The 26,937-nt window shown below is 41.9% G+C and overlaps 1 protein-coding gene across 1 annotated transcript; it reads left to right on the forward strand.

Moving 5' to 3' along the window:
- Positions 1-4,148: 4,148 nt before the first annotated feature.
- Positions 4,149-20,428, forward strand: PLAU (plasminogen activator, urokinase). Its single transcript, XM_053304328.1, has 11 exons — positions 4,149-4,257; positions 7,247-7,369; positions 8,515-8,572; positions 9,148-9,252; positions 10,724-10,898; positions 12,720-12,811; positions 14,345-14,540; positions 15,362-15,507; positions 16,371-16,511; positions 17,220-17,368; positions 17,793-20,428. Exons 2-11 carry the CDS (start codon positions 7,316-7,318, stop codon positions 17,979-17,981), a joined length of 1,305 nt encoding a protein of 434 aa, XP_053160303.1. The 5' UTR covers positions 4,149-4,257; positions 7,247-7,315; the 3' UTR covers positions 17,982-20,428.
- Positions 20,429-26,937: the final 6,509 nt, after the last annotated feature.

Below are 26,937 nucleotides of genomic sequence, written 5' to 3' on the forward strand. Positions count from 1 at the left end.
CCTGCACTAGGGCTAAATTTAGCTATGAGGCTTAAATGGATTTTTAAAAAATCTTACATTATATGAGATAGGTTACTGCTCAAGGAAGAATAGCAGAAGAAAATAACATTTTTAAAAACAGCCATATTTTAATATGCTCAGAGAAGAATAGCAGAAGAAAATATATTATTTTTTTAAAATAGCCATATTAATTGGCTTTCTCAATGTGATTTGAGGCCCCTTTTAGCTAGCAGTAAAGATATTCAAAAACTATTCTACATGTGCTTACAAAGAAAGAAAAGCCAGCCAGAAAGCTTAATTTGAGCTAGGGTTCAGTTTTAGACGTCAGGGTCCAGCCATGGAACATGAGAAACAATAGAGAAAATATTGCTACGAAGTGTGTGGAGAAGTGTTGTAATATGACTAGCCAGTAGGGGGCACTTCCTTCTTCCTGCCTGTACTTCTTGTTGAACTTGTCTCTTCCTGTTACACAATAAAGTAGTCTACGCCGATAATGGCTGCTTTCCTCTGAGCTCTCATGACACTGAGCACGTGCAAAGTATGTTTCCTTCCCTACTGAGGACACATAACCAACTCACACAACATCTGGGGTTGATAAAGACTGCCTGTCATCAGGGACTCTAGGGCTGAATCGACAATCTTAGGGAACCAACCTTGATCAGTTACCTGCACACAGGAGGAAACAGCCCCTCTGGTTGGAAAGCAGTAGGAAGTCTGTGGAATGGCCAGGCTTGGTTTAAATACCAAGAGCCTTGCCTTCTACCCTTGCCTGATCAACAGAATAGTATTTTCTGCCCGTTCTATTTCAGCTGCCAGTTCAAGCCTTTCCTCTGTCTCAACCTTCGTCAGTTGCTGGCTCCAATAACTGATCTCATGAACCTGACTTGGGCTGGAGAACATGTCCTCCATTTTAGAAATTAAGCACTGGTCACAATAAATAGATTCCTAGTGTGTTACCAGTAAAAACCCCTAGACAATGTTTTCCTATGAATTGACATGAGTCCTGCCATGCTGAAACTGTCTTTTAATCAAAGCTTTGACCTGAATTCTCTGAGGCCTTTGGCTCCGGATACCAGGCCTTTCTCACACTTTCTTCACACTCTTGTGTTACTTTGTATCTCGAAACCAGCAACAATCATAAACTGTGTAGGCCTCTCTGTGTTCCCTAGAAGCAGAGATGTACTGTTATCTTCAAAGTGTCCTTGATGTATTCTGGTTAAGGGTAGTTCTGTGTAATGTAAAATGCTAACAGTGTCAGCTATTGTTTGGACATGGATGTTGGGTACTGTGATCTATGATGATGGATTCTTGGACCATCTTCCTGGCTTTTGATTGGTCAAGAAGTGTGAAAGCTGCAACCTTTTCAATAAAAGGGTAGAGAGACGCCATCTTGGGGCCGCTCTATCATTGTTGGATTATATTCCTGTGAGCTGCACTTCATTTATCTCTATGGGGACATATCAGGTTAAAAACTGATCTCCGCTGGTGTGTATCAATTGAGCGTCTTACGCACCAGGTAAATGTTCCTGGTTCACAGATAAGATGTGCAGTCAATGGGAATTGAATTCAGAGAAGTAACCCCCTTCCCAGCTGGAGGGGGCACCTCCATAACCAATCAGACATTACTCAGAGGCAAGATGCCTCTAAATACCAGTTGTAGGGGAGCAACAGTAGGAGAGAGGGCATGCCCTCTACCCTTGCCTGAGGGCTTCCCAGAGGAGTCTGGTCGGCCACTTTGTGAAACAGGAAGCTGGACTGATCCTATATAGGCCTTGACCCTGATCCAGCAGGGATATTCTTATGTTCAGTTCTTTGATCCTTGCTTTTCTGATGGCTGCTTGTAGTCACTCTTCCCTCCGCCCCTCCTACTGCTATTTCAGTGGCCATCCTTGTGTGGACCAGCCTGGATGATATTTTCAGGCCGGTCTGCCTATCCTGCAATTAGGGGCATGCAAGAGTGTGCCCAGGTGCTCCTTCCCCTTTATCCTAATTGCATGAGGGGATTGTTCATCCAACCCTCCCCCCCAAAAAATATGTGACCTAAATGTCACACTATTATCATATTTAGACCCAGGGCTGTCCTTAGAGAGCCCTGGCGGGGTGTGGGGCCTGGGGCAAATCAGCCACTGCGGGGGGCCCCTTCCAGTTAATTCTAATGGGGGTTAAAAGAACGGGGCCCGGGGCGGTCATCCTGCTTGCCATGCCCTAAGGACAGCCCTGTTTAGATCACATGTGAGTGGGTGGTTTGGACAAACCCGTCCCACACAGGGAAAGGTGTGCCAACAGAAGAAGTGGGACATACTTGTACACTTCCCAAATCATGCTGTGTGCTCTAGGCAGGCCAGCTCAAGATGTATAATTGTTTCTTGTACTGGTCACATAGGCAATCCCAGTCAAGCAGGCATTACTTTAAGAACTGAACAGTTGCTGAACCATTTCACAATGGCCCCAGAAAAACTGCCAAAAATGGTTTCTCACGAAGATCTGAATGGTGCACCATTAGATGCAGACTATGCATAATATGTGAGTGGACAGTCTATGAAGAATGTGTGATGTTAATAACAAAAGATTGCTCTATTTTATGTATTTATTCGATTTATATACCACCCTTCCCAAAGTGGCCCAGGGCAGTTTACACTAAAACCAGAAATGCATAACAATTAAAACTGGAAACCAATTAAAAGCAGATTAAAATTACAATTAAAAACTAAATATCATTAAAAGCCAGGCTAAAAAGCCTTTAAGGCTCTCCTGAAATCCTCCAGGAAAGACAATCCTCTTATATCCATGGGGAGCAAGTTCCACAACCTAGGGGCAACAACAAAGAAGGCCCTATCTCAGGTTGCCACCAAATGAGCGGGTGGTGCCCAAAGACGGACCCCTCTTGATGATCTCAATGAGTGGTTTGTACTGAATTTTCCTTTACTTCTTGGGATAAATGGCTATCTTATCTTATATTATTTAAAATGATATTGTTAGAAGTATTGCAGTGTAAGAAGTGTTAGAAATATTGCAGCTCCCTTTTCCTCTGCAATTGTATCTTGTAAGGACACATATTGTACAATGATGTCGAACAAGGATTCACTCTTGACCACTCTTCATTTCACAGGAGGGATTCCGCATTTCTAGACATCTTCTTCAAGGGCTCCTAGCCAGCAACACCAAATATATTCATGTTCATGTATTCTTTGGGTGACAGGGACGGAGCTATAATAGGGCAGACAGGTTCAAAGAACCCAAAACACCCAGCTACTGGGGGCCACCTGACTTGCCCCTCATTCCACGGCCCCCATTGGTGTTGGTTGCCAACTGTGACAGTGCAAGTTTTGTTCATTCTCTCCCTCGCTTGGCCCTTCTGAGGCTCTGGCCATGTGACATAATATGCAGTGTGTCTCACTGGCACATGCACTGTGCACACTCAGAGAGAATAAATCCAACAGAACTGCCAGGGAGGGGGCAAACACAGCCCCCTGCTCCCCTAGCTACGCCACGGTTGGGTGATACTACACTGAGTGCCTGAATAGATTTCTGGAGCACGGACAGCAACCCTGTCCTATTTAAAGAAGCCAGCATGGTGTAGCAATTAGAATATCTGACCAAACGTGGAGAGATTTGGGTCCAAGTTCTCTTTTCTGTTTAAGGGATGCCTCTTTTTTTAACCAAGTAAAATGATTCCTTTTAAGGCATCCATGACAAATTTAACCCATGCATGGTAAAATCAGTCAATCAATCTGAATGTGATAGGCATGAAAAATATATCCATTTTTATCCCTTACCACATTGCTGCAATGTCAAATATTCCCTTACTTTCCCAACAAACTGTGAATGATCAGTTTTTAAAATTGGCAATAAAGTATGCGAACAATGGACTGCATAAAGATCTAACTCCAAATGCATGCAGCACTTTTCTTCTGTAGTGAAACTGCAATTCACTGCATTTTAGAATTCCCCCATTGAGTCATTTACCAAAGATTTTTGTTTGCAAAGAGTTAAATGTCCATTTTTCTGAATTCTCGTCGTGCAAAGCTCCAGGCAATGTGGGATGGTATCATTTTTGTCATCGAGCTGGAATGCATCATAGGCAAGTGCCATCCAATCAGAGCTCAGGCTGAGGGTTTATATAGAGATGTATTTCCTCTGCAGAACAGCCAGAAAGTGTGTAGCGTTCAAATTGCTAAAGACTCAGCAGGGCTAGGTCTGCTGTTATTGCTGTAACAGCACGGAATACAGCACCGTTTCAGCACTCTTGGTCGACTGGTAAGTGCCACACCTTTAAAGTATCCTTATATTAAAGCCAAGTTCACCCACAGGCAATTTTCTAACAATAGTCCACATGAAGGGCTGCAGTTGATTAAAACTTAAGGAACTATTTCATTTTTAATAATCTCAAAGCTTTGTTACAGTACTGATATTTGTTTTCAAAGCAATAAAAGCTTTGAAAAGAATCTCAAGTATATGTGCAGGAACACCATACAAGGTCCAGAGAACCTGTTCTAAACAAATAAGCTTGGAAAGAGAACTTAAGAAAAATAGTGTTGCCCTTTGGGCAGTATCAGGATAGAAACACTCAGCAGGCTGCATATATTGGCTCTCTCTCTCTCTTGATGTGCACTGCAGGTTGTGATTATACTTCTGTGAATGTGTCCAGTGTTTTGTTTTGTTTTGAATTTTGTTTATTAAATCTTTTTCAAAATTCAGTGTATTTTCATCCTACTTTGCTCAGGACACACTGTCAGGTTGCAGGGGGAAATGTGAATGAGACTTGCTTCTAGGTTTCAGTGAACTGCTGTGCCATTTTCCTTTGGCAAGGAGCTAAACAGTTTCACTGTATCCCGGACATGTCCATTTCTATCCAGGCGGGTTGTCATTGCTTGTTGTTTTTAAATTGCCTTTGATGTGCATTTGTACAATTCTGAGCAGAATGATTTTAGGGCCGAATGTGATTCATGGCTAACTTTTGAAAAATTGACTGTGTGTGACAGATGGACCCAAAAGCTGCTTTGGGGGATTTCCTTGAGCATCCTGCTACCGCTTGGGAACAGTCCAGTAGGGTCCAGTTCAGGGAGCTGAGTGTTCTCACAAGCCAAGGCTCAGATACAGTCGTGAATTTACGATCGCCAGTGGAATACTTCGATCCCATGTGCACTGAGCCACATGCCCCTCCCCACCCCCGCATCCCTCTGCACTACAGACGGAGTCGGGCACTGGAGTTGGCACTGTTGGGAAACAAGCTGGGAGAGGTGCCAGTGCAGCAGCCCTGCAGGCCACACCAGTCCTGCCTGAACAAAAGCCATTCCTCCCACTTCAGCTGAAGCAGGAGCCAACAAATAAACACTGCGGCGATGGCATCAGTGAACGCAATGGGAAACCATCCACTGACAGCTGTTGGTATCCACGCTTCCCATGCATATGGCTGCTGGCCACATAAAGGCATACAAGTACCACCATTATTTCTTTTATGGAGGCCTTGAGGGGAGTCAAAAGCATGAACTGGGATCAGGCCAGGGGAAAGGCAGCACCAGAAAAGGGAAGGAGTCACATCTTGATGTCTGACCAGTGCCTGGGTGGTTGCCATCTGGCCAAGGTCTGCCTCTTCCCCAGGGTTTGTTTAAGCTCCGTCTCAGTGATATTCACTGAGCAATTTTTAATTTGCACATACTGCCATCAGTTTATATATATACAGGAGCAATGGTTGGGCTGGGGTTTCCTTTTGGTATACAGAGCAGGCAGAGAACATAATTCTTGGTTTCTCTGTAGCCCTGGTGTGGATAGAGCTTGGAAAGCTGCCATTTACTGTTACAGGAAAATTGCCTGCAAGGTGAGGGGCCTTGCCAGGATTCCAGCCCTTGTTGACAGGGCAGCGTAGCATGCATCAAGACGCCAGTGCAGAGGACTGCTCAGAACAAGAAGTTAAGCCTATGCAGGTATGAGGAGCCAGGTAGACTTGAGGCAGCCAGGTAAAGGCAGAAAGAAAGATGACACTGAGCACAATAGGCTACTAAAAAAAAAAAAGAACCGGAAGATTGCTTGAAGCCTGAGGATTTATCAAGTCCTTCAAACAGGGACAGATGTAGCCAATCCCGATGTAGGCATAACAGGACTTGGTCATGCAAGTCCTTGAATCCTCAGTAATCCTGCTCTCCTAATGCGGCAGACTGCAACTCTCATACAGCCTAATTCTATGCATGTTTATGTGGAAGTAACTCCTAGTAATTTCACTGAGAATGAACAGGGTTTGGCTGGGGTGGGGGGCACAGACTTATTTTTCTATGCAACTGCTTTCCTCTCTGCTAAAATTGCAAACTGTGGGAGGGGTGGGAATAGGTTGAACCTGATATTTCAGTCTTTTCAGTTTCAACAAAAGGTTTGTCCGCTTCAGGACAGTGGTGGTTTGTCTCACAATATAGCAACAGGAACATGATATCCCTGCTTCTAATGCCACTTTCTTTGTTGGTACATGCAGAGACTATATAACTCCAGGCTTTATAAAGATGAGTTCATTACTTTACAGAGTTAAGGGAGTGTTTGTTTTTAATAGAGCCATCTGCACAAACATTTTGTAAGAGAAAAGTCCTGCCATATAGGTTAAAATACACAGAGAGGTATCCAAGCTCTGTGTGTTGTGTGTGTACACTTGAAGTCAAAATACCACCAGCATCCTGACAAATGATTTCATTATTTTAAGAGGTATAAAGTGCTCTTAACTATATCTCCAGTTATTATTAAATGTGAAACATGTTTTTCCATTGCAAAAATTCTGTTCTAGCTTAATAGTCCAAAAGCACACTTAGAAATAAATGGTACATTTCATCATCTCATACTGCTTCTTTCAGACAAGGGTGTTTGATTAGTTCAGCTTGCATATCTAAGGTTGCGAACCTAGACAGACTTACCTAGGAGTAAGCCCCACTGAACACAGGAGGGCTTAGTAAACATTGATAGGCTTGAGTTGTAAGGCTGCAAATCTTTGCACACCTAGTCCTTGGGAATAAGTTCCATTGAATAAGATGATAGTTACTTCTGAATAAATAAAGGTAAGGAACCCTACATAAGATGGGTCTCTTTTGATTAAAAGGTTGAGACTGATTCATGCTGAAGTTCAGAATGGAGAAAAAAGGAGGCAGAAAAAAAGAGAAAAGCAACTTAGTTCATTGCCCACAAAAGTGACAAAGATATTCAAGTTAAATAGCAGTTTGGCCTATAGCCCCATGTTATAAGCATGCTAAAGTTATTCTTTTCCTTTCAGTAACCAGTGAAAAGAAGAACCAAAGAAGAGAAGCAACACAGTAAAAATAGGAACTTCTTACCCAACACCATGAAGTTACTCATTTCTGTAATGCTGAGTGCTCTCATCACAGACATAGCATCAGTAAGTTTTGCAACAAGCAGGACTTCAACTGAGAATCCCTTGTGCCATTCCATTTTTGACCATAACTGAGAAGCTTCCCTTTTCACCAATGGCCCAACACTATATATAGCACTTTCAATTTTTTATTTTTTATTTTTTGGTCTTGCTGCTGATGCATATAGCAAACTGTGTTCTGCAATATGACTGTGATGAGATTTGCAATAAATAGATACAAGAGACTGAAACCAAAGATGTGGCTCATTATTTGAAAACAATATCTTGACTTCAGCTTTCATGATCTCAACATTCCCTGGCCATGTCCATCTCTCCTTTCTGTCCATTCTCTCTCCTAGGTTTTCCCCCATCAGATTTTTTCTTCTGGCCTCTCCCTTTCCCCTTATTCTTTTGGAGAACTCCTCTTTCTAGCCCTCTTTTCCTAGTTTCCACTGCACATTTCTCCCCTTACTTTTTCATGCCCTGCTCTACTCCATTCTAGGTTTGTCGTTGTTCTATCCCTCCTTCCTTAGGCTCTGCCTGCTTGCTCCTCTCTCAGGTTAGAACAGCCCAGAGACTACTTTGCCTGCCCTACCTGTGACATTAATGTAGCTCAGCCAATCAGTGCCAGAAACCTGCTCTCCCTTGGCAACATCACAACCAACTTTGGTATATGATGGACCATAGCTATAGATACCATGGTGGACGCCTTCTGTAGATTTCTGCTGTGCTTAGATCAACCATCTTGGGGACAGTTCAGTCTAGACGTCTCAATTTCTCCCGCAAAAGGCAGAGTTTTCATTTAGAACACAGAACAGTCAGGGTCAAATTTAGGTCTCTTGCTATTAAGAGCCGTCACTGCAGCCTAAAGGTGCTCGAGCACCTTGAAGAGGCCTTTTCTGGCACTTTGTGGTGCACTTTTTAGGGAGTGGATCAGGACTTAAGACACATCAAATTGCAACTCAGCACTTTTCTCTCCTGCCATCAACATTCTTTAGCCTCAGCTCCGCTATCTATAGAATGGAAAGAGTTACCTACTTTGCAGGCTTCTTGCAGGAAGCAAATCTGTAAATGTTGTTCAGGATCAGCTACAAACCTAAATAATACAGTACAACTCCCCCACCCCCTGTAATGCCTTTAGAATAACTTGCATTGTTGTTGTTCTCTCTTAGAGTCGCTCTTGGCAGCAACAGCACACGCTCTCTAGCAAGACCAGATATGAACATAAAGGTAAATATATATATTTACAGCATGGTCCCCCACCCCACACCTGTCCCAATCTGAAAATGGTTATTGTTTGACCAAGCTATTTGTTATGCATACATAACGAAACCCGGATAGTCTATTCCTACAAGGAAAAGCTTTGGGAAGGGGCAGTTTGGATTAAGGGAGTGTGGGCAAGAGGAGGCCTTAACCCCTTTCATGCCTACTGCTCATCCACTGTGTTATGTATACTCAATGCGGTCCCACCCGCCATGCACACACAGAGGGTTCCAGACATAGTTGAAACCCTGTGGAGCTGAAGCAGCTGATGGAGGAACTGAAGCAGAAAAGTGATGAGAGGGTTAAGCACCCTCACCTCCCCCAGTGCCTCTCATTTCCAAGCAGCCCTTCCTTTAGGAGAAGGGGCTATGGTTGCATGCACTTGTGTGTAATATCTGGTCTGACTCCCCATGTGTATGGTGTGTAACATACCACCATGTTCTGTAATGGTAAAGTGTGCTGGCGAGTCAGTGTCCACTGCTGGCGACCACAGAGCCATGTTATGTACACAGTCAGATTTTGATGTCTTATTTACATTACAGGTTGTAACTGTTTGAATGGAGGAGCCTGCATCTCATACAGTCTCTTTTCTCAAATAAAACGCTGCTCATGCCCAAAAGGATATAGAGGAAAGCACTGTGAAATAGGTATGATACTTTACAGATATTTTCCCCCCTGTTTTGTGTAGCTATTCAAGGCACTCTCCCTGCTCCATTGGTCTTGATGTAAGCCTTTCTAATTTTTATGCATCTGTACTGTATCTGATCTTTGATTGAAAAATTGCATTCATCTGTACTACAACGATAAATAAGATAAAAATATGAGTGCATCAATGAATGCAATTCAACAAAAGTTACTTGTGACTAAGGCTTCAAACCTTATTTGAGAGTCAATTCCATTGAACTCAATGAGTTCAACAAGCAGGTGCACAATAGACTCAAGCTTTGCATCTCATTGAAAGTACTGGAGTGGCACCTAGTTGTGCCTAACTTCCCCCACTGATTTTAATTAGTAAGCTCTACCTTTTACTGGATTGTGCCAAATTATGTCTGTTAACACCAAAAGGAAAAGGGGTATCATCCTAAATGCAGGAAAAGCCAATTTCTTAGACCTAGATTTCTGAGTTACCTCAGGCTAACTTTAGTAACAGTCTTCTACCTACCTTTGTTCAATCTGTGGAATCTCTAAAAGGAGACTCCCTGAATTGGGTTATTGGTCTGTTTAATCTATAAATGTGTCTTGAATCGTGGCTGGGACTAGAAAAGGGTAATGGTGTAATCATACAAAGAAAGACAAGACTCCTGTACCTTGAATAGTTGTGCAGAACAGTGATTTTCATCAGCCGCATCTTGTAATGCAGTAGTGAAAAAAGCTGCACCTAGTGGACTTACTCCTTCCACACATTTGTTAAAGGTTGCATTAAACCTTTAAGGTACAGGAGCCCTGAAGTCCTCATGATCCCACTCAGGACCAGTGAAGTGCCCAATTTTTGTTTACACCCAGCATCCAAACATTTGAGGTCAACAGCCGTGCTGTCCATCTTGCTCGACAGATTAGTCACAAGTAATTTCTTCTGGACTGCATTCATTGATCATTTACTTGTATTTTAATGACCGTGTCTTGTAATGACCGTGTCTTGTCAAGTAATGGAACATATTTATGTTCTCCATGAATATGGATAGATAAATGTAAGGATCATTAAATGAAAAACATGTGGAACTCAGGTGTTATCATGATACTCTGATGTGCAAAAGTTACACATGGACACCAGAACAATAGAACTCTTTCTCAAGCAAGATCTGGCAGGTGCCCCCTCTAGAGTTGTTCTGGTGGTTAGTTAACATTTTTGCATTAGGCTTTCTGTACTTAACTTTATTTTTCACTGCTGCTGTTAATTCTTGACGTGCTTGTTTTGTTTTTTAAAAAGAATGTGTACTGTATTTAAAAAATTGATTTAAATGTGGAGTTTTTAACAAGCATTGTTAACACATGTGGACTGGAGGTCTTCAAGCATAACCGATGATGTTATGATATTAAATATTTGATTAAAATCCACATTGAGAGTTAAGTGGCATGGAAAAGTGTAGCCAGGCAGTGACATGTATGACTTCTTTTCAGATATTGAAAGCCAGTGTTATGCTGGCAGTGGAGAGGACTACAGAGGGACGAAGTCAGTGAGTAAGGACAACGAGAGGTGCCTGGATTGGAACTCTGCCTTGCTGCGGAGAAAGCTTTACAATGATGGCCTGGAGAATGCCATGGAACTTGGACTAGGCAAGCACAACTACTGCAGGTACAGAAATGCAGCAGTATATTTGTTTTGCAAGATCCTCATTATCTAGATTGACTTCAGACTGGTTTAAGAGCAGGCTATGGGGTGGAGGTAGCCTTGGTGGGCCTGATACATGATCTCTGTCAGGGAATGGGCAGAAGGAGTGCAACTCTGTTGCCTCTTTTGGACCTTTCTGCGGCTTTCAATATTATTGACCATGGTAGCCTTCTGGATCATCTGGGGGATTTTGGAATAGGTGGCACTGCTTTTCAGTGGTTCCGCAAATCTGCACCTAAGGCAGATTCCAAATGGTGTCACTCGGCAATAAGTTGATCTCTGAAATCAGAACTATTGTATGGTGTTCCTCAGGGATCCATCCTATTTCCGATGCTTTTTAACATCTACATTAAATTGCTGGATGAGTTCATCAGGAGATTTGGAGCAGGGTGTTATCAATATGCCAATGACACCCAAATCTACTTCTCCATGACATCATCATCAGGAAATGGCATAACCCCACTAAATGCCTGCCTACAGGCAGTAATGGGTGGGATGAGAGATAAATTGAAGCTGAATCCAAGCAAGATGTAGATAAGAGGTCATACTTTGAGGGACACGGTAGATCTTCCTGTTCTGGATGGGGTTGCACTCCCCCTGAAAGAACAGATACGAAGCTTGGGAGTGCTTCTGGACCTAGGTCTCACTCTGGTTTCTCAGGCTGAGGCTATGTCCAGGAGTGCTTTCTATCAACTTCGGTTGATAAGACAGCTGCATCTGTTCCTTGAAGATAGTGAACTCAGAACTGTGGTACAATCTCTGGTAACCTCTGGGCTTGACTACTGCAATGCGCTCTACGTGGAGCTGCCTTTGTAAGTAGTTCGGAAACTTCGTTTGGTTTAAAATGCAGTGGCTAGATAGGTCTCTGGGGTGTATTGAAGAGACCATATTATGCCTGTTTTAAAGCAATTGCATTGGTTACCAATAGCTTTCCGGGCAAAATAACAAAGTGCTGGTGATTACCTTTAAAGCCCTAAATGGCTTAGGAACGGGTTACCTAGGAGAGCGCTTGCTTCTGTATGATCCCCACCGCACATTGAAATCACCGAGAGAGGTCCATCTCCGTATGCCACTGGCTTGTCTGACGGTGACTTGGGAGTGGGCTTTATCGGTATTCGCTCCTTGGCTGTGGAATGTGCTCCCTATAGATATTGGTTTAACATCTTTCCCAGTTCAAAAGAGTCCTTAAGACACTTTTTTTCCCAGCCAGGCTTTTAATAATCTCTGAATGTTTTAAATTTTTAAATTACTGTTTTAAAGTTTGTTTTATTTGGTGTTTCTTGTGTTTATTTTTGTGAACCGCCTAGAGCCTTTGGAGTCAGTTGGTATATAAATAAAATAAATAAAATAAATATTAAATAAGTCTGCTCCCCCCCATAATTGCCATGTGATTTTGAATAGTGCATTAAGCAGCATCAGTGCTAAGTGACTGACATTCTCCCAAAACACCAGGTCTTATATGCAGTCTAGAGAATGATTCGATTTTCCTATACCTCATCTAATATTTAGATTAGATTATCATTTTCAAAACTGCAATGGACCTATTCCTTCCATTTTTGCTAATGTAAATAAAAATTTGATATGGTACTTTTAGGATGAACCAGGTGCAAAGGACATCTGTACTATGAATAGCTTTATAGAAGGCAGAAGCATTTTACAAGCACCTTAAAACTAATGTTTCAAGAACAGCAGTGTCTTTTGAAGAGACTTTGCCAACCCCTATAGGTTGGACCTGGTATTAACAAGCATCAGTATTTCTGAAGGCAATGTTCTACTGTTTTCTAGAAATCCAGATGGCCAGTCAAAACCATGGTGTTATGTTTGGAAGGGATACCAGATTTCTTCAGCTTCCTGTGATATACCCATGTGTTACAAACGTAAGTTATTACTTAGAGTAGCAGATACTATGAACCTCAAAATTAAGGCCTTATGTTGCAAAAAATCCAGATTTTGTTTTTGTTTTGAGAAACACAAAATGCAATAGTTTGAGAGCTAATTAGGCAAAAGAACTTTATGCTTATGCACCTAAATTGTAATACGTATTCTAACTGTAATAAGGGATGAGTTAGGGTTGAGGAGGAGAGGAAGCAGGGGCCAGAAGAAAACACCTATGGAGATTAATATTATGAACAGCATTTACAGGATCAAGTCTAATATTCTTAGAGCTGTGCTGAATATTTGTCCGTAAACATTTTCATTATCATGCTTTCAGGTGGGCTGAAATATTCTCTGGAAGTACTGCTTTTGTTCACAGCCTGTTCATTCCTAGTTGGCTGCTGCTTTTGCATTTCCCCCGCTTAACTCAGTCATTTTCTTCTTTAGAACAGTAAAGTCATTATGAGCTTTTACAATGACCCCCACCCCAAAATTTCCAAAGGGAGGCATTTTTAATAAGGAGCAAAAGTGCTCATAACAACTTCCTCTGTCCATGGAAAGCTATCCTGTTCTAACCTGGTCCTCTCCCTTACATGCTAGTTTTCTGTGTGGAGGGAGCTTTCAGAAATAGAGTCTGAAGTGGTACAGTTGTCCCTTGCCAGTTTGAGTATCTGTGACTGGCAAACTGTCACTCCCCTTGCCAGGGTTGCCAGAACCTAAGGGGTATACTCGTGGGTCAAATGGGCTGTAAGCCAGAATTTGGCTTTTTAAAAGCCAGATCTGGCCACCTCGTTGCCAACCACAACTTGAGTATTCGTGGTTGGCGCCATTAAAAAAGATTGGCTAATTTTTTTTTGCCGATTTCTGGGGTCACTGGGTCATTTCAGTGGGTGAGGGGATCTGTTCTGGATGGGGGGGGAATGTTTTTATCTTTTTTGTGGATTTTAGGCACTTCAGCACTTACGATTCCCCTAACCTCCTGTTTACAATGTCATCCTATGCCTCGCCAACTGTGAATTCACCGACCGCAAGCGTTTCCAGGAATGAAACCCTTACTGTTGGTGAGGGGCGACTGCATAGTACAGGAAGAATTTGTCCATGAGCTTTTTCAGACAGTGACTTTACTGTGACTTTACTTTGGGAGTGGGGGTGTGTGTGTTCACATATTGGCCAGATTTACCCCAAAGTCTGTGCAATATTTCAGAGATTACTTCACACATGATTTGGCTTTCCCCCTATGTATTGGAACCTAGCTCAATTTATGTCTGGGGTACAAAAAATACTCTTTTTGTGTCAGAGTAGCTATTATGCCCTGAACTCACAGTAAAGCCTCATGGTAAAAGCAGCAGTAAAGCCTGCTGTCTGAACAAATTCCTTGTGATTTTGCTGAATGTGTAGATCAGCCCTAAATATAGAAGTTAATGAATGTTCCAGTGAGAAGAACTTGCTGCTATTAAGTGAGTTGTCACTAATTTACTATAAAGAGTTCTTTACTGGAGCAAATGTCCACTTAAAATTCTTCCTTCCTTTCACAGCATCCACCTGTGGCCAGAGGAGCTACAGCAAATTATTTAAGATTGTGGGTGGGCACCAGGCAGCCATTGAATCTCAGCCTTGGATAGCAAGCATCTTCCAGTATGTAAGGAGAGGTGATTATAATCAGTTTCTCTGTGGTGGTAGCCTCATTGATCCATGCTGGGTCCTTACAGCAGCACACTGCTTTCAAAGCAAGTAAGTACTTCATAACCCACCTTTTCTTTCTCTGCTTCTGTTTGTTTCTTTGGTCACCATCTAGTGCTATAAAGACATGGCTGTCACCTGACTCATACATATTTAACTAAGTGTATGAGTTTCAGTTTGCTGAGCAGTAAAGGGATCATCCTCGAGAAAATATACTCCTTTTTTTTTTTTTAAAGGATTCCCATGTAAGTCTCAACTGGCACTCTCTTAGAGGCTTTCCTCTCTCTCTAAATGATAGAGAGAGGACTGTGTTTTTCTAAAACAGAGACCACCGATAGCAGTTTTTACAAATACTTCTGTTTAAAACGTAAATATTGGGCTGCACCCAGACTTGTTAGTTATGATTAAATGCCACTGAAATCAATAACAGACTGTTAGTCATGACTATCTAAAATCCTGTTAATTTCAGTGGGACCTGGTCTGCACGCTGCCTATTGTGTAAACCCTGGTTTCACAGGGCTTTTTAATTGAGTTAGGTAAAACCTAATTATTATTATTTTAATGCTATGAAGGAGGCACCTTTTTAATTGATCAGAAGATTTTAACTCCAAATGTTGCAACTCTACTAAGACACTTTAACTCACCCCCAAAATGTTGTAGTAGGGCAGAAACACAAGCTGAGGCAGTCTTATCTCTTCTAGAAAAATATTGTATGTTATGGTTTATATTAAGAGCAGTGGAGCAATAGAAATCATTATGGGAGGCAGAAAACAGTCAAGGTGGCAGCAAGAAGGTAGTACATTTCATTACAAAAATGCCTCTGTGGAAATTTTATTCTGACTCATGGCTTCATTCCTTTTGCTTCTGTTCAGAACTCCTGACACATCCCAGTTGACAGTCTTTCTTGGAAAATCTGCACTGAATGCTACTGATTCAAAGGAACAAACATTTAACGTTGATAAGATTGTCATTCATCAACAATTTACTCAAGAAAGAATGGACTATGATAATGACATCGGTAAAGTGACATTTCAGATTGTTTCAGATTGTTTACATACCCTGCTGCAAATAGGGGCATATTTAAGTGGAGAGTCGTTGGAATAGACTACTTCAGATGTAATGACATCACTCCTGTATTGGCACAGTTAAGGGGTAAAAAATGTAAATAGCAGCTTGGGGTCCTAATGGGGTCCTAATGAGTGCCATTTCTTTCTCCAAGCTAGTAAAGTGTATAGTCACTAGAGGATTTTTTGTGAGAGTCGTACTACACTATATTACCAAAGGGTGTGGGAAATGTTTTGAACATCAGGGAAGATTAGAGATGGAAACATCTTATTTGGGAAGGAAGCTGAGACAGCTGCATACGCGCACAACCAGAACATATAGACCTATGATGCCGGGGTTCAGACTACTTCTCCCTGGGTGATTTGGGGCATGTCATGATCTCTGGTTTCGTCTTCCTGGCAAGGCTCATGATCGGTTTCACAGCGTTCTAAAGTTGAGTAAGGAAAAAACGTTTTTAAAAAGTTGTGCATTACAAGGGTGATGCCTATTATTATTTAGAATATTTATATACTACTCTTCAACAAAAACATTCTCAGAGTGGGTTCTTATGATGCCATCAGCGCACTTTACAAAGTAAAATAAATAAACAAACAAAAACCCAGGATTTTGCAACCTAAATATTTGTTAGAGATGACATTAATATGCTTTTATTATTGGGCAGGGGAGGTACAATGTGGGGGTTAAAGGTGAGCAGACTCATTTACATGAATATAATAATATTATGGAAAGGAATGTTCTAAACATCTGATTATTCTGTTTTTAATGGAAGCTAAAGATGGGAGGTCCCCTATATAACATTTACTTTTATTTATTTAGCCCTGTTAAGGATCAGATCATCTTCTGGCCAGTGTGCAGAAGAGTCGAGGGCTGTCAAAACCATCTGTTTGCCATCTCAAGACTTAGTATTGAAAGACAATTTCCGATGTGAAGTTTCTGGCTATGGAAAAGAAAGCAGGAGTAAGTGAATGCCCTTTCCATCTTGTTTTTTTCTCTCAAACAAATGCTGCTTGTATGGTACATATGTGAGTGGACTCTACTGGAGCTTGCTAATAGCCAGCACACTGTGGACTCCGTGTGTCAATTTTTCCCCTTCCAATTCTACATCAAAGTAATTCACATTCTATGCTCCTAATAACTTTTATAACTTTGGTTTGTATAGTTTGATGTGCTTGGTGCAAAGCTTGGGAGTGTAGGCATAACTCATGAGGGCACATGGAAAAGATATCTACGAGGCTGTCACTAAATTTATCTGAGGATTTTTATACACCTTTCCACTGGAAGAATGCCTAAGACAGCTTACAATTAGAATAAAAGTGCAGTTAAACAAGAAAATCAACAATAAAACAGCAAAATGTTCCATCTGAACCAAGATGTTCCACGGGGTTCTCTTCCTGGCTACTAGTGGTCTCTCACCTTGCCATGGCAACAATAGGGGAGCAGGGGTTAGATGGTAAAAAGTCTGTCCTCCTGATCTGCTCTCCTGGCTCCCATGACATGAGCTGCTCCTGCTGTTGTCTAGGAGGGTAGGCCTGGCATTTGTCCCACAGCCCTAGAAATGGCTGTTCAGCTGGGCAGATGTCAATGGCTTGTCTTCCACCACAAAGAAAACAGCATCGGATTTCACTGTGTAGAGCCCCAAATAAATGTTGTGTGCCTTGTTTGCAGCTGAAATTTACTACTCGAGAATACTGAAATCAACCAACGTGAATTTGATATCCCAGTCCTTATGTCGGGAGGTATACTATAGCGATCGCAAGTTGAATGGCAACATGTTATGTGCTGGTGATGCACAATGGAAGACGGATGCGTGCCAAGTAAGTCTATTTTGAGCCATTTATAAATTCTTTGATGGCAGAATGGCCTGGCTAATGCAACCCATGTGGACTGATTATTTGTAATGCATGACTGGAATATTTGGAATAGAATTTCTCCCCACTTCCCAAAACTGTGCAGATGTAGGGCATATTCTTCCAGTGAGGAATATAATCCTATTCTGTTGGGTTTCCTTGTGATTTGAGAGTTTGTGGAAGATGGACTACTTGATGCTGAAGTGTCTCTGGCTATTACACTTCATTGTGTCCTGTTGTTAAAAAGAAAGCCATTAGTATAGACATAGAGACAGTGATGCTGAAATTCCCTAGATATGTAATTGATTCACTTTCTCCCTTTTAAACAAAATGATTTTAAGTGCTTCATTTGGAGAACACTAATCATCATTCCTATATTTTGTCATATCAGGGAGATTCCGGTGGTCCCCTGGTTTGTGAGTTTAATAACAGGATGGTGCTGTATGGGATCGTCAGCTGGGGTGATGGTTGTGCCAAGGAACAGAAGCCTGGAGTCTACACCAGGGTTACCAAATACCTCTCTTGGATCGAAGGCCACATGAAAGAAGTCCATTTCAAAAGTTACTACCCTCCAAAGTGAAAAGGGGAGCTTTCTTTGCACCATGGAGCTGGAGCATGGAGCCTTGCTGTCAAGCATAATGCCAAACTCGTGGAAACTGAGCCAAATTATGCCACAGTGCATTGAAACTCCATGTCTTATTTTGGAGTTATTCTTTCCTCTTTGGAGGCTACCTTTTCAGGCTGTTTATGGAGTTTACCTCCATGTCAGTTTGAAGCAGAAATCTACAGCTACCACTGTGGACAATATCACTATTCTCCCATGGAAAAATTATGCAATATTTAATATTTAAATAAGGAATGTTTGCCAGTCAATGTAATATACCTGTCACATTATTCTCTACAAGAAATCTTTAATGTAATGTGTGGAGTAAATATTTAGGGGTAACTTAAAAAAAATGTTACCAGTGGCTTGTGCAATCCAGAGAAAGACACATTGGACTGAAAGGGGTTTAAAAGTGTGTTGTGCTATTGACTTCAGTGGGGCTTAGCTGTCCTCCACTTTCTCTGGGGTGCACTGCTAATTTTTCTAATATTAAATACATTTTAAGGTTTTTATTTAAGGGATTTTTAAAATAAGAAAAAATCAGGTTGAAGATGCAAGCCAGCAGTTATTGTGGCCACCAACAGTTATTGTGGCCCCCAAACTGGAAATGAAGTTAAGTTTAAGGACAACTGAAAGGGAAAATAAAAAGTGGGTTTATTGGGTGCTCACCAGCATTCCAGTGCCTACCAAAAGAATAGTGAAGCAATTATTGTGGAATAAGGAACCATCTTGAAATTAGTGGTATCTGTCATTCCAACTGTACTTCAGTATGGAGCCATAACTCAGTGATAAAGCATCTGCTTACATGCAGACGGTCCTAGGTTCATTCCCTGGCATCTCTAGTAGGGCTGGAAAAGACTCCTGCCTGAAACTTTGGAGAGCTGCTGCCAGTCAGTGTAGACAATACTGAGCTAGATGGGCCAATGGTCTGACTCTGTATAAGACAGCTTCCTATGTTCCTAAGTATGGTCACTGTGTTTAATTCACATCTGTGCCAGAGAAGCCATTCTAACCTAAAATGAGATCAGAAACAGTGAGTTCACAGGGCCCTCCCAATAAATTTTGCCCTCCCTGAGAGATTTTGTCATGCAGCTTAAGAACTGGATGCCAGCAGGGTTTTTCATAATGTTGCAAATTTTGCTGGAGCATCACTGGTGTTCCTAAAGTATTATTACCCCAAGTTCACAGCTTAGATTGCATCAAACCAGTCCTGCTTATCGAAGGTAATTTAGCAAGTTTGTAGATGGGCAGGGAATTTAGCAGATGTTGTTTACATCTAAACACAACACTGTAGCTACTAGACCATACAGCAGAAAGCTTTTTAGGAAGCTTCCCAATGGCAGAAGGGGCATCATGTATGGAGAAGTTCTTTGGTGCAAGCTCCATTAAAATGAGTTGGAGCTGTGCTTGATAAATAATATTTTGAAATTGGTTTTAAAAAATTCTGGCATCTGAATTTTGTCTTGAGATGATAATCTATTACAAACAAATGACAGTTACAACTCTGAAAAAGTAGTCACTTTGTTTTTGTTTGGTTTTTTAAGTTTCAAAACAAAAAAAATCTGTTTCTGGGAAATATTCAAATTCAGTTATCTCTGGCTTAGTGCAAATTTGACCTCCACAGGAGCTTCTGAGATGCGCGAGACAAGTTAATTAGTTAAAGTAGAGGAGTGTACTTCACAAAAACCTGTCACTGCCTACTTCTATGCTGGTATTCATATACCTTGCTGTTCCTTCTTTAAGGGCTTATCATGACAGACTCCCTGTGGAGAACAATAGCAGGATTTTAATCATCAATGTTTTATTATAAGGGGTAGACATTTTGTTCCATGCGATAATATCTCAACCAGAAAGTTAAACTGCTTTTAACAGATTTCCTCTCAAGAGGAAATTTTTGGAACTCTAGCCCTGTGAGAGGAAGTGGGTGGGGGTTTGGATTGGAATCTAACAGAATGCTCACCAGACTACAATTCCCAGAATTCTTTGGGGAACACTAGGACAGTTGAAGTTATATGGAACAAATTAACAGTGATCTATTATCTCAAACTGTCGAGTTTTCTCATTCTCAAGGATGTTGGCCATCTGTGTCCATTCTGAAATCCTTTCCACTGTCCCTCAGCCTTTGTAAAGTTCTCCACTGAATGTGGAGAAAAGAATAGGCTGTAGCAAACATGAGCTGTCCCTCTATAATGAAGAATATTTCTAATATATTGTTTGGCAATTACCTATTTAACTGCAACTGAAGTAGTAGTATGGTTTTGTATTCATTTGTGTGTTTTGTTTTTTTTTAAGTCTGGTTTTTGTTGTTTGAACATATTATTTGTGTGGGGGCTGGTACCCCGACAGTTTAATAATTTGATGTTGTTTAACTTATTGTTTATAGACCATGGATTTCAAAAGTCAATAAAATATTATTGCTGTTATGGGGGTGTCTCCTATTTTATTTATTTATTATTATTTTATTTATCAAATTTGTATACCGCCCCAAACTTTCATCTCTGGGCAGTTAAAAATAGCATAAAACCAGTTAAAAACATATACAAAAACCTAAAAACAATTTAACAATTTAAAAACAAACCAGAGGTTAAAACCCCAAATTTTTTTAGGAAGCTGAGAAAGCTTGGGCAAAAAGATGGATTTTCAGGTGTTTTTTGAAAATTGCCAGAGATGGGGAGGATCGTATCTCAGCAGGGAGTGCATTCCACAATCTCAGGGCAGCAACCGAGAAGGCCCATCTCTGTGTAGCTACCAAACAAGTTGGCAGTAACTGGAAACGGACCTCCAGTTTTTAAAGACTTTTTAAGACTCCAGTATTTTAAGACTTGCCCCGCTCCTAGCTGTCCATTATTCTGTCCCTCAGAGTAAGGCTGGCCCTTATTCTGAAGCAATCTTTTTTCACATAATAAATAAGCTTGAATAATCAAAGAGCATCTGCCCCCTCTTCTGGTATGTTTGTGCATCTCTTGATTGGACCAAGAGGCAATGCTGACCCACACATTTGACCCCAGTGCCATACAGGCAAATTTAGTAAGGGGGTTGTTGTATTCTATCTAGCGCCAGGGGCATATCTAGGGTGGGGCAGGCAGGGCATGTGCCCCAGGCGCCACTTGAAGGGGGCGCGCCATTCTTAAAAATTAAAAAAAATTAAAAATGGCTGCTGAAAACAAAATGGCCACCATGCATGCTCAAATGGGCTCTGTGAGGCCCTAGGCCTTGCAGAGGCCATTTGAGCATGCGCAGTGGCCATTTTGTTTTCAGTGGCCATTTTAAAAAAATTTAAAAAAACGGCCACCGCACATACTCAAATGGTCCCTGCGAGGCCCTAGAGGCCAGCAGGGGGAGGGGGGACCTTTGCAGACCCCCTACACATGGCCTTTAGGAAGCCCCCCTGAAGGGGCTGCAGGTAATTTCTTTAAAAAAATATATAATATGTCACTGTACACATATTTAGTTGGGCACTAAGTACAGAGAATCAGGGCTTGTGAATACTGAGCTGAAGCTTATGAGCTAGGATTGTATTCATTTGCTTGTACTTTGCTTCTTGTGATAAGTGAGTTAAATGTGATGTCTTAATAATATGGCTATTAATGGTGAGTTTGTTTTTGAATCAGTGTGAAATCCTTAGTATTAAGGCCTACTGGGAGTTTCTTGCTCTCTTTCTCTCATTTTAACTGTCTTTCTGAAATACTAGAATATATTCCAAGCAGCCACACAATTTACTTTAATTATGTTCAGAGTATCTGTGAAAAGTCAAATTCTCCATTTATTTTTAAAACTTATGTAATAGTGATGCTACAATGCATAGCAGAGAATTAGATAGGCACTTCTGTTTAGTTTTCCAAGTACACCTCCACAGAGTATTTGGATATTTCATGAGCCCCAGCATACTGAAATTTGTAGTTTTCCAGCATTTTTTGGTCTGGCTGCGTCCACTGCTAAATAGTTTTTGAAATATTAAAAGATTAACAAGCTTGACTTGTATTTTTGAGCTGATATTATGGTAAAGTTATCTGAAAGATGGGTGTCAGATGCTTGGACAGGGGGCGCAATTTCAGTGCTTGCCCTAGGCGCTATTTTCCCTAGATACGCCTCTGTCTAGCACTCTTTTACGTTTTGTTAATTAGAGGTTTGTCCCTGTGGGGATCCTGCAGAGAGTATTAGGGGTGGAGTCAGAAAGGAAAACAGGGAGGGGAGAGAAGGAGAAAAAATTGAGTTGTTTCTGAATAAAGCATAGCTGAACAAACATAAGAGTGCTCGTTATTTATGAGGGAATCAGCTATAAAACAAGGGATACCTCTCATGTCACAAAAGTGACCGGTACCCCACCACTTATGCTAAATTTTATATAATTAGAAAAACCTCAGTAAAGTATCAGCCCTTTGGGGTGGGTTTTCTCATGGGACTGCCTATCTGCAGCCACTACAAAGCAGCTGCTGTAAGTAACAGGTTCAAAGGTGACCTGTTATCTTGGGGCAAGGTGTGGCCAACTCAACAGGCTGATTTGTGGAACCCATTAACTGCTACAGAGGTGATCTGAGCCATGGGGAAATAGAAATTTGCCAGTGCCCAAGCTCACAAGTACACAGTTTATTTCAATGAGACTTGCCTTGCAAAGGAGAACTCCTCAGTGGATTGTGTTCCATGTTATTTAGTAGTGCCATTTGGATTTTCTGCCATGGGAACACAAATAGCTTAGCCCTTCCACAGAGGCCAGTTTTCCTGCCTTCTATATCTGTGTGTCTTTTAAATGATCAGACTAACATAATGCACACTGGGCCAGTTACAGTGTTGTTGCACAAGCAGTAGTGATGCCGTTAATATTCCCATTGCAGGGAACAAGAATGACTGTGGTAGTGCTGCTTGCGCAACTGCTCGTTCTCAACAGCACTGGGGTGGCTTATGAGTGTGCAGCAGCCACAGCATGGATCGCACTGCCACCACTACAGTGTACATCATGTCAGCCATGGTATTTGTGGTAGGATTTCTGTCCCACCTTTCGGCCCTGAAATGAGCTTTCCATGTAGCTATGAGCTCCCAGGTTGGGGGTTGGGGTGTGTGGGCATCATGTGGATCATTTGGTCAGCTGCAAAAAAGTAGGCCTGGGAGTTATTCGCACATGGCTTCATGCTTCGGGGTAAATGTTGAGCGAAGCCACTTCGAACTACACTTGTGGTATTGAGGGAAGTAGCCCCTCCCCTCTGCTCTCAGGTTTTGTTTTGAAACAAGTTCACATGACATGCTTCTGTGTTTTCCTTCTAGCCAATGTTGTGTGTGGTGGGGAGAGAGAGAGTGAGAGAGAGCTTCCTAAAGAGCAATATCATTTCTAAAGAGAGCATCCCTCTTATCATGCCAATGATTCTACGTCAGTGCTTCTCCCTATTTGAAAAAATAGCTATCAGAAAAAGTAGCTTAAAACCAGCATTTTAAAAATCCGGAAATACCTTGTGATAAGCTAGAATTCGCATCACAAAGCCTGATTTGTGTTTGGAGTGCTTCCAAGAATCTCGAAGTGACTTCGGGATAAGTTTGGCTGGTGTGTGAATGCACACATTCTCTTCTGAAATAGATTCGGGGTAGAAGCGCTGTGTGTAAAGCCTCCTGGCACTGCTAGGACCAAAAAAAACCAAAAACATCAGTCTTATCCATCAGTCTTTAACTTTTTGATTCTTTTTTCCTCCTTGGCTGTTGGGTGACCATAGAAAGGTCGCTTTTGTGCTAAATAACCTCTCATTAAAGTCCCCCCCCCCAACTCCCATTTATGCTCATAGTTTTCATTGCTTCCCAAGTTCCACATTCACTGACTGGGCTATGGCTTAAAATGGACAATGTTTTGCTGGCAATGGACAGCTGGGGGAGTTGATCTGCCCTCCAGTCTAGAGCAAATGTGAACTATTAGGTAACTTGATGGATATGGATTGGGGCTCACCTCTTAAGCATTGCAAGGTCTGAGTAACGGTGTTTTCAAATCCAATGGCCTTTGAGTAACAAAAGTCCACACAAGCATGGCAACTGAAGGAATGCATTTCCAGTCTATGTGGTTCGGAGATGAACATATGAAGCTGCCTGAACCTGAAGCAGACCATTGGTCCATCTAGCCCAGTATTGTCCACACTAAGTGGCAGTGGATCTCCAAGGTCTCAGGCAGGAGGTCTCTTTTCTGCTCCTACTATCTGAGATCCTTTTAATTGGAGGTGTCAGGGACTGAAGCTGGGGACCTTCTGCATGCAAAGCACATGCATTATCACTGAGCTAGGACCACTTCTTTAGCCCTCCTCTTGGTCCCTCTTGTTAAGTAAGTGTGTATCCTAGAACATGCTCCAGAATCCACAGGGCTTCTATGGCACATGTGAGATGCTTTAGCTGATGTCAACGTGGGAAGCACAGTGCATCATTTCTTAAGAACAGAGTGAGCCAGCATCTCACTCAGGCATTAAACTCTTCAGACACATACTGCCAAAATTCCTAGGAAACATTTTAGTTAGTTTCCCTCCTAGTGTTTGGCACAAATAGCCTGATTACTGGCAACCGCCTCCTTCCTCTTCAGGGAAATCTCACTGACTTCTGCTGCTCTCTCTGGATTGCACTGAATGCTTAATGACCACCCCAGCTGTTCTCCAATTACCTGCAATAGTCTCCACGTACTGGAATTTTCATGACGGCACTACAGTGTGATATCAAGCACCATGTCAAATGCAAGTAAAGGCAGACTGAGAAACAACCAGATCTCAAGCTTAGATTTCAATCAAAATATCATGATGGAACCAATGCAACCGTTTGTTTGTTTTGCATCTCTCAGAAGTAACACACATCACCTCAGTAGGAACACACACCTGTTACTTCTGGGGGAGTGCAACCCCATCTGTTGTGTGATCAGGACTGTTTCCAGTAATGTGCTTTCAAATGGACCATTTTTAAGTGTGGCATCCAAACCTAGAGAGTGGACCAAAGTGGCCAGTGCATGGCTGCTTGTATTAATATCAAATACTTGTACACAAATATTACAAATATCATACTCTGAGATTATAGGAGGACGAGTGGGATGCAGTTTTAACAAACAGATAAATCAAGGGACAAGGAGCAAGTATGCAGATCCATCTTGCTCCCAATAGCAGAGCAGGATCAATGCATCTGGTGCAGCCCAAAATAGCAACTGCTCCACTGAAACTGCCACTCTTCTTTAATGGGAGCACTTCTGCAATCAACCAACACCCACCCATACTTCTATTGCATCATGAAACCAGGTTTGCCCTAGATCAGACCACTGGCTCATCCAGTCCTGTTTTATTTACTTGGATTGGCTATCCAAGGGTCTCTGGCAGAGGTCTGTCCCAGCGATCAGCTACCTGATGTCTCTTAGCTGGAGTGGCAAGGGACAGCATCTGGGCCCTTGTGCCTGCAAAGCATGTGTTATGCCACTGAGCTAAGACCCTTCCCTAAAAAAGAGTTAAAAAGCATTAAAAAGAGGATTAAAAGAGAGGAGCAGGCCTTTCCCTAACAGTCAATACAGGTAATGGTTGCTAGAGATGAGTTTATTTATTTATTTCATTTAACATATTTATATACCTCCCACTTCCCAAGTCTCTAGGCAGTTTACAAAAACAAAACAAAACAAAACACATAATTTTAAAACACTTAAAACGTATATAAAAGTAAAGTTAAAACAATCAATTAAATTCAACTAAAAACATCAACTAAAACTTCAACTAAAAAGCTTGGCTAATGAGATGTGTCTTCTTAAGTTGTTTCCTAAAAGCCATGAGGGATGGAGCAATGCTAATTTCAGCAGGAAGTGTGTTCCACAGCCCTGGGGCAACCACAGCGAAGGCTCGCCTTATTGAATCGCCATCAAACGAGTGGGTGGCACCCTCAGACGAACCTCCCTTAATTATCTGAATAGGCAGCAGGGGGCATCATGAAGAAGGTATTCTCTTAAATACTCTGGGCCCAAGCTGTTAAGGGCCTTATAGGTAATAACTAACACTTTGTTTTATGCCCAGAAACCTATTGGCAGCCAGTGTAGATTTTTCAAAACAGGAGTGATATGGTTTCTACAGGACAACCCAGAAACCAACCTGGCAGCAACATTCTCCACCAATTGCAGTTTCTGGGCTATGTAGAAAGGCAGCCCCACATACAGTGAATTGCAGTAGTCAAGCCTGGAAGTGACCAGCATGTGCATCACTGACTTAAGGTCATACTCTTCCAGGAAAGGGTACAGCTGGTGTATCAGCCAAAGCTGATGAATGCACTCCTGGCCACCACCTTCACCTGAGAACGTTGGGTCCAGAAGTTGGGTCCAGAAGTACTCCCAAACTGCAAACCTGTTCCTTCTGGGAGAGTGTAACCCCATCTAGAACAGATAGGTCTATCCCATCTCCTGAAGTGCGGCTTGCTACAGTGAGCACCTCCATCTTCTTTGGATTCAGCCTCAGTTTGTTATCCCTCATCCAGACCATTACCACCTCCAGGCAGGCATTTAGGGAAGTTATGCCATTGAATAGAGATCTGTTCTAAGCACTCATGCCTCTGGCAAGGAGCTTATCCACACTCATTTGATGGCTGCGTTCTCTGAGCAGGTTATGGGCAAAAACGTCTCTTCTCAATGGCTTGCCACTCATTTGCTCAGAGGGAAGCAGCCATGGCCAGAGCAAATAGGTAAGTGGAGCTGGTACAGGGCAAGTGACATGTGGAGATTGGCGATGGGAAGCTGTTCTTCCTAGAAACACTGGCTGACATACTGAACAAGGGTACATCAGCCCAGTAATGTTGTGTGCATGCAGGTCGCACAACTGTCATCACATAGGAGTAAGCCTATTTAAAACAATGGGCTTACTTTTTGTATCACATCATTTGCACAGTTTTTGCATTTTGCAGCGTGTAGACAAAATAAATCACCCCTTTGCTAGCAGGCCATATTTGGGTCCAAAACAAA

Source organism: Hemicordylus capensis, chromosome 3, assembly GCF_027244095.1.
Source record: "Hemicordylus capensis ecotype Gifberg chromosome 3, rHemCap1.1.pri, whole genome shotgun sequence".
NCBI lineage: Eukaryota > Metazoa > Chordata > Lepidosauria > Squamata > Cordylidae > Hemicordylus > Hemicordylus capensis.